Source organism: Nicotiana tomentosiformis, chromosome 2, assembly GCF_000390325.3.
Source record: "Nicotiana tomentosiformis chromosome 2, ASM39032v3, whole genome shotgun sequence".
Classification (NCBI taxonomy): domain Eukaryota; kingdom Viridiplantae; phylum Streptophyta; class Magnoliopsida; order Solanales; family Solanaceae; genus Nicotiana; species Nicotiana tomentosiformis.
In genome coordinates, this window is record NC_090813.1 from 35,738,356 (window position 1) to 35,747,063 (window position 8,708).

Genomic DNA, 8,708 nt, shown 5'->3' on the forward strand with positions numbered 1-8,708 from the left:
AAGCTGCATTGCAAATTGCTGCAAATCCTATATACCATGAGAGGACGAAGCACATAGAGATAAATTGCTATTTCATTAGAGAAAAAATTCAAGAAGGGTTGATTAAGACCCTCTATATTGCTAGCCAAGAACAACCAGCAGATGTTCTAACAAAGGCACTTGGACACCAGCAACATGCGACATTAATCTTCAAGTTGGGAATGAAAGACATTTTCTCATTCTCAACTTGAGGGGGAGTGTTGGCATTAAAAGAGTTGTAAATGGTTGTACATTCCTGTATTTAAGTTGTACCCTTCTAGAAGATAGTCAGTTAGGAAATTAGTTATTAGTATTTTACTGTTAGTCGGTTAAGTTGGTTACTTAGCTATTAGAATAAATAGACTATGTACAACTCATTTTTGCATTAAGGCAACTAACAGAGAAAATTGATCTCATTTCTCTGCCCCTCTCTGATTGTTTCTTCCTCTCTCTTCTTAGAACTCATTAATGGTGGAACCTATGGCTAGATTTTAATAAATTGGGGTTTATACCTAATCCTTCACCAAGCTATGTTAAGAAAAATAAAAGAGATAGACCTAGAAAGCTACATAGAAGCCTGCATTGCAATATTTTCCAACAGTTCAAAGCTTAAAGTAGAGCGTTCTCCAGCTTGGCTAAACTTCTAAAAAATCAGATGTGATTATTTTAAAACAGAGGTACTTAATTTGGAGACTAAAAGGTGTTTGGCCGGAAAAAATAAGTGATTCTAAGTTTTTTCTTAATTTAATCCATATGTCTCTCACACTCTCTTTTCTTGGCTCATCTCTAAGATACACATCAATTCGTCAAACACAAACTTAATTAAAGTTTCTCATGAAAAATATTTCAAATTATTTATCTATTCAAATAACATTACTTGTAAAGTAAATAATTACACGTCCATTTTCATAATTTGATACTTAAAATCACTTTTTGAAATGTAGGCCAAACATATATGATTTCTCGGGGTAAATTTCACAAATGGTCATATACCGTACTTTTTTCACTAAAGTCATATAACTTTATTTTCTAACACAAAAATCATATAATTATGACTTTTTTTTTTCATCAAAGTTACATAACTATGTTTTCTCACACAAAAATCAGAAAACTTTTACTAACTCACACAAAAATCATACTGATCGAAAAATATAATTTTTTTGTAGTATTTTCTTATTTTGTAGTTTTTTTATTTTTTATTTTCAGTCTAATAAATAATAACCCAATTAAAATAGGAATGACTCAACCCGACCTGGCCCACCCGACCCAATACTCATACATATAAATTAAAATAATACTAAAAGTGAATAGTAAAGCCTTCAAAACATGATACTTCTATCTTTTATTTTTCTTTTCAAGATTTTTATTTAAATTGAGAGCATTTTTATTTCAAGTGCTCTATAATTATACCTTTTATTTCTTTGTTTTTTTGTCAGAATCTCATGCATTCCGAACTAAATTTTTTATGGAGAAAGAATTCACTTTTAATATTATTTTAACTTACGTATACGAGTATTGGGTCAGGTTGGGTTGGGTCATTTCTATTTTAAGGAAAAAATATAAAATTATATATATACTCAACTATTTTTTAGGAGTAGTTAAAAATATACTCATATTTCTTTTATTTTAAATGGGTAATTATTTATTAAACTGAAAATAAAAAATAAAAAAACGTAAAATTAGAAAATACTACGGAAAAATTTATTTTCCAACCACTATGATTTTTGTGTGAGAAAACAAAGTTATATGACTTTGGTGGAAAAAAATCATAGTTATATGATTTTTGTGTGAGAAAACAAAGTTATATGACTTTGGTGAGAAAAAAATCATAGTTATATAACAATTCGTGAAATTTAACCCTATTTCTCGTGTACTAACAGAAGCACTTCCAAAAATAATTTGACCAAACACAACTTGCTAAAAGTACACATTCATTTGAAAAGAAGTCATTTCCCAGCTCGGCATGTCCTTTTCTTTTTTCTCTAGGGTTTTGCAAGAACGCAATAGAGTAGTTTTTCTTTTTCTTTCATGATCAATGAGAAAGCTTTAGGTAGTTGAGCCAGAATTCGTTGATAAGGTGGTGCTAGACAAACTTTTCAATGTACTAATAGTATTTTAGAAACTTTCTAATCTGGAATCAGTTTTAAGTAATTCTACTATTCTAGCAATAATTATTACTTCATCCTACGAAAGCCTTCTAGATACTTTAACTTATTTTAATCTTATTTCTTATTTTTTTCAAATCTTTTTGTTATTCACAGTGGAGAGGGGAAGGAGATCTTTGCTCTTTATTGCATAGCTATTGTTAATATTAATAGAGACGTTATATTCTTATCCCTAGCTTTAATTTACTGTGCTGTAATTAGAAGTCAATAAGAACTTAAAGCACGACGGGAGCTAGGTGAGCGTGTGAATCCTTTGCCCGAAAATTACACTGTGTATATATGATTAATTCTTTTTTTATATATATGGTATATTAGATTTTGAAACTCCTTTAACTTCTTTGCGTGTTTATTTTTCTTATTGTTTAAATTTTCTTTGGTAAAAATCCCGCCATGACTAGAAGCGCGTAGGAGAGCATTGTTATTACATGTTTGGCCTTGACTTTGTATATTGTCAAGTAGGGGTGTACATGGACCGGATTGGTTCGGATTTTATCAAAATCAAACCAAACCAACTATATCGGTTTGGTTTGATTTGGTTCGATTTTGTCGGATTTTTCGGGTTTTTCAGATTGTTACATAAATATTATTTTAATATTACTTGTTAACGTTATCGATAAAGTTTTGATAAGTTAATGTATGTTTAGTAAAAATTAAAAAAATTACAAATATATGACCTATTAAAATATTCTTATGGAGATTTTTTTTAGTAACACGTGATAGTTATTTTCTTAATCGTCTAACAATAATTTTTCATTTGATGTACGCTTTCAAGATTAACAGAATTTAATAATTAAACATAAAAATCAATATGATACCTAAATAATGAAATGTTCTATTTAATTTTAAATTATCGAAATACCATTTCAAATTCGAAAGATATAAGAAATCTTGACATATGAATATGGAAGAACAAAGAGATGATTGACCCATTTAAATAACACTTAATAAGAAAGTGATGCAACTCATTATTTAAAGTAAATAAAAATAAATGCACTTCATAATTTTATTAAATATTACATTCTATGAGCGGATCTCAAATATTTTTAGATATTTTTTAAAGAAAATTCTATATAAAGTCTTAAAAGTATATATAAAAATTACATATTTATATGTTGGTTTGATTCGGATTTTTCACCAAATACCAAACCTAATTGGATTTTTTAATCGATTTGGTTTGACTTTTGATTTTTCCAGTTCGATTTGAACAGCGTTGTTGTCAAGTATTTGGCAAAATCTTTCCGTTACCAGTTACAATCAAATATCACCAAACTCTCCACCAAAACGTCCTTCCTTTTTTCTTACATAATTTCTATATTTATAAAATGAGGATAATGACGAGAAAATAGAATCTTGCCTGCTGAATTGCTCCACAGATCTATATAAGGAAAATTTCTTTTTATTTTAATATATTGAATATAGTACTTAATTAGATCTTTGTAACAAGGATTGGTGCGCGGCAAATAAATAGTCAGGCAACCCCCACGTTGAATGGCTCGTGCCCCAGACCGGTCGTTGGTTAACCTTAAAGGTTGACTTTTCCTTTGGGATCCCATGGGCTTAACCGCTAGAGCTTCCAGATTTGGTTCTTCTATTTTTCGACCCAAATCTTTGCTACCCAGGCACCTTCACACCATGAGGTTATATTTCACTCTTATTGTTTCTTTATATTGTATGTACTTGTTTGTTTTTCTGTTTCAACCGGGTTCAAATGGATATTGGATATTGGTATATACGGTCTGAGCTAGTTTGATATTGAGGCATAGGACTAATTGTTGAATTTTTTTTTTTTTTCGTGTGTGTTTCTATTCCACTATGTGGTTGTAGTTTCATGGAGGTTAAATGTTTCTTTATGGTTTTTGGATTCATTATGGATATTGATACATTGGTAAAGTTGGCATAACTGGTAAAGTTGATGCCATATGACCAGGCCTCTTGTAGAAATGCAGGGTAAGACTGCGTACAATAGACCCTTGTGGTCCGAACCTTCCCTGAACCCGCGCATAGCGGTAGCTTAGTGCATCGGGCGGGCTGTCCTTTATAGATATTGATACATCGGCACTTCATCTGTTTCATTTTAAACAGCGGTTTGGTATTGAGTTTAAGGTAAAAACTAAAAAGAAAGGCTTTTTGCACATACCAAAAGTTTTGTTTGAACTTGCGGTTTTAAACATGTCATGGCGTCGTTATGATTATAAAAGCACGTCATTAAGGTTAAGTTTAAAGTTAAAAGAGTTTCAAAGTGTGGAAAGATATCTTTTTCTCAAAAATAAATTAACACGGAAAGTGTTATATAAAATGGAATACACCACAACAACAACAACAAAAATATACCCAGTGTATTCCCACATGTGGGGCAAGTGTTATATAAAATGGAACATAGGGAGTATTTATTTACATGTAGGACCTTACTCTCCTCTGTCAGCTTTTGTTTGCAGGATTCAGATATTTTCTGCAATTACAGTATTAGAGTGGTTGTTAGATCAAGGTTGTTGTTTTCCTGATTTTGTAGGTGTTAGAGTTGATTCTGGATGTTGTCCACAAGCTTTCTCAAGAAATGCATGTTTTAGATGAGAGGATGTTGATAGGTTGAGAGTTTTGTAAGTGAGATACCAATATTGATCCCTAGGGTATGGGTGCAGATAAAAAACAAATGAACTTTAATTGATCATTAAGTCTGAATTTGATGAAGTTAATTGCTACCAAGTGGAAACACTTTTCTCTTTTGTTGTGTTTAACAGCAGTTAAGTAGAGTAAGTGACACTGGGAAGATCAGCCAAATCCCCAGCAAAAGAGGAAGAAAAACTCTTCCTTAAGTGGACCTGCTAAAGGGAAAGTCTCGACTCCATTTGAGTTGGAGTAGATGCAATTGATTACATAGACAAGCTTGTAAAATTAAAATACAAACTGAGTTTTAAATGGAAGGTGATTTGCCTTGAGGAACACATGCAGCTGCATTTAGTTAGTAAACATGTATCTCTCCGCTTTCTGTTGAATGTTATAAGCTTTCATACTACTCATATAGGTCTTTCCATCGGGGCAGAACATATTGCAGTGTGATCCTTCGGGTAATAGGATTTGATACTTTTTCAATTGGAAATCAGTGCAACTGCTCCTTTGATGGAAGTTATGGGATAGATTGAGATTCACTTTCAATATGCTGCTATACAAAGCTTCAGTTGTCTCATTTCGAACTGCATTGAGATGGAGAACTGAATCCTCTTGATGTGTAGCCAAAACTGTGAATTTGGACCTCTTAATCATTCATTTGCTTTTCAATGCGACATGTTACTTACTCATACGTTTTTTCACATCAGTTGGTCGGATAAATGGTTTTTGTTTGAAATTTCTTTAACTTATCTTCTGCTTGTTTTAATCTCAGCACATGATAACGCAATGCCCTCCTGAAAATTTCGACTTTTCAGAGAATATGTTGATACTTGATAGCCACTCATTCGTTCAATTAGACCTAGTTGTCCTGTACCCTGGTTTAGATGGGCTTTCAACAGTAAATTTCTAAGTAACAGCATCAATCTATTTTTTATTGTTTGTTCTTTGACCTTTTAATGTAAGGCTTTAAAGTGTTCCGTGTGTTAAACGTTGAATACTGTAGTTCTAGTGAATTAGTGATTGAAAGACTTTCAGATGGATTAACATGCCCACATGACCTGTAGAAGAAAAAATTCTTTTAAGCAGTGTTGTCATTTAGATACTGCAATGTAAACACACATAAGCGATGAGACACAAGATGGGTGAATTTATAAGCTATGTGGGGCATAATTCATGAAAATGATGTCAAATCTCTGATCAAAGTAATCCACACATTTTAATTGAGTTTATCGCTCTTAGTTTTCATCATCCTGAGACTTGGACTATTCATCTATCCTATTTCATGACGCTAAGTGGTGCAACAAGTTTGGCTCTTAGCATGACCTGAACCTGTTATTCTCGGTGTCCATAGATCCAAATACTGCAACTTATACAGATAAGACGCTGATTGTATTGAATAGTCAGATGTAGCAGCTAACAACTCATACTTACAAGTTAGAAGGCAGTGATTTCTATTGCATATTTTATTAAGCTTCAGTTTACCTTCTTTTCTGAACCTGTTGTCTAGGTCTTCTACAATGTTACATCAATCAACTGCAGGAGCGCTTTGTTCGAGCATTTAGGTTCTGACTGTTGAAAGATGTATTTTTTATTTGTATTACCCTTTCTACTGATCATGTTCATAGCTTCTATAAAATTTACCCTTATCAAACAAAAAAAACTACCTTTTCCTCGGATCAAACTTTTGATCTTACCATAAGATGATATTGCCTGCTAGAGAAAATGTGACCCCTCTTTGTTTCAGGTCCTAGTATATGCTGATTATAATCCAACTTGAAAAACTGTTTAGCCCCAAAAGAGATATAATGCAATATCATTCAATCCATTTGATTTCTGAGAGAATATTCTTCTTATACATATTTACTGTAGCATTTCTACTTTAGATTTTAATATGTTGGCCCACTACAGAACAAGGACAATTTTTGGGATTTCCCTTTCCCTAATCATCATAAACATGGCCGCTATAATGGAGCGCGCTGATGAGAATCTCCTTCCAGCTGTTTACAAAGAAGTCAGTGAAGCTTTTACAGCAGGACCATCTGATCTTGGGTATCTCACATTCATAAGGAACTTTGTGCAGGGAATTGCATCACCGGTGGCAGGTATTTTAGTTTTAAATTATGACCGTCCCACGGTTCTTGCAATTGGTATCCTCTTCTGGGCCCTATCAACCGGTGCAGTGGGTGCGAGTAAGTATTTTATGCAGGTTGCTTTCTGGAGAGCAGTAAATGGTTTCGGTCTGGCAATTGTGATACCTGCACTGCAGTCCTTCATAGCTGATAGCTATACGGATGAAGTCAGAGGAACGGGATTCGGGTTTCTTAATCTAATTGGTACTGTGGGTGGGATAGGAGGCGGAGCTATAGCTACAGTTATGGCTGGTCATGAATTCTGGGGCATACCAGGATGGCGCTTTGCCTTTTTCGTGATGGCAACTTTGAGTACTTTGATAGGATTTCTTGTTTTCTCTTTTGTTGTTGACCCAAGGAAAAAAGCCAGCGGCCAGCGTGATATTTCAAAGCATTCTGACAGGTAGTTACTTGTTTATCCACCTTTATGTTGGTTAGTTGTTGCTCCATTTCCTATTCTGTAGTTAAGCAGATTCTACTCTTTGTTGTTATTTTTGAGTTTTCTTTTCTTACGCTTTAGGGAAGAATTGATAGAGAAGGAACATTCAAATATCAATTCAATGTCAATTTGGATGGAGTCCTGGACAGCCATGAGAAGTGTCATCAAAGTTCAAACATTTCAGTTCATTGTTTTGCAGGGTCTAGTTGGATCCCTACCTTGGACAGCCTTTGTTTTCTTTACACTGTGGTTTGAATTAATCGGTAGGTGGCCTTTTTTCAAGATTTAGTATGTCACTTTTTCTTGTGCTGATGAACATTTCTTTTACGGGTGTTAAGTGCGTCAACGGTGATCATGAACTTATGATGCAGGTTTTGATCATAATAGTGCAGCAGCACTTGTCGGTCTATTTGCTGCTGGATGCGCATTAGGATCCTTTTTCGGTGGAGTAGTTGCAGACAGAATGTCTCGAATATACCCTCATTCAGGGCGTGTCATGTGTGCTCAATTCAGTTCTTTCATGGGCATCCCGTTCTCATGGTTCATTCTCCGAGTTATCCCCCAGTCTGTAAGCAGCTACTCCACATTTGCTGTGACTTTATTCATAATGGGCCTCACAATCAGCTGGTGTGCTACTGCTACAAATGGTCCAATGTTTGCAGAAGTGGTGCCTTCGAAACACCGCACCATGATATATGCTTTTGATCGTGCCTTTGAGGGTTCATTTTCTTCTTTTGCTGCTCCAATTGTAGGAATTCTCGCCGAGAAAATGTATGGTTATGATGCCAAGTCAGTTGATCCATTATTAGGATCTACAAGAGAGGCTTTAGCATTGTCGAAAGGCCTGTTTTCAATGATGGTTGTTCCTTTTGGTTTATGTTGCTTGTTTTACACCCCTTTGTATTGGACATTCAAGCAGGACCGTGAAAATGCAAGACTTGCTGCTGCAAAAGAAACAGAGATGATATGATGATACCACATTTCTCATTTCTTTGTTAATCCGTTCTTCTTGGACTCTTAGTGTCCATATGGCAAGTTCAGTTCATTTGGATTTGGAGTTTCTCTCTGTGACCACATTGATGAAATCCTACTGCACTGCTGTAGGCCAAAACAACAGTTTTCCTGTCTAATTTTGCAGAGATGTCATATGGTGGTAGCACCAGCACAACAGGTTTACTAATCTCATCTAACCTATCAAACTCAAAAATGTACTGGTGCTGGAACAAGAGGATGCATTTGCTTACCAAAGAATATGTCTGGCTGAAGTAGTTGCTTTTGTAATGTCAGACTGGATAGAGGGGTGAGAGATGGGTTTCGCATGTTTGTCTATGTTACATGTAAAACCTACCA

General features: G+C 34.3%; 1 protein-coding gene across 1 annotated transcript; it reads left to right on the plus strand.

Moving 5' to 3' along the window:
• The first annotated feature begins 3,593 nt into the window (after positions 1-3,593).
• LOC104110927 (uncharacterized) lies at positions 3,594-8,357 on the plus strand. Its single transcript, XM_009620495.4, has 4 exons — positions 3,594-3,820; positions 6,699-7,322; positions 7,440-7,621; positions 7,730-8,357. Exons 1-4 carry the CDS (start codon positions 3,735-3,737, stop codon positions 8,326-8,328), a joined length of 1,491 nt encoding a protein of 496 aa, XP_009618790.1. The 5' UTR covers positions 3,594-3,734; the 3' UTR covers positions 8,329-8,357.
• The last annotated feature ends 351 nt before the right edge of the window (positions 8,358-8,708 follow it).

Excerpts from the sequence above, each read along its gene's own strand:
- LOC104110927 (XM_009620495.4), top strand. The coding sequence starts at position 3,735 with ATGGGCTTAACCGCTAGAGCTTCCAGATTTGGTTCTTCTATTTTTCGA. Across the intron at positions 3,821-6,698 it reads AGGCACCTTCACACCATGAG|AACAAGGACAATTTTTGGGA; the intron begins GTTATATTTCAC and ends GGCCCACTACAG. Across the intron at positions 7,323-7,439 it reads ATTTCAAAGCATTCTGACAG|GGAAGAATTGATAGAGAAGG; the intron begins GTAGTTACTTGT and ends CTTACGCTTTAG.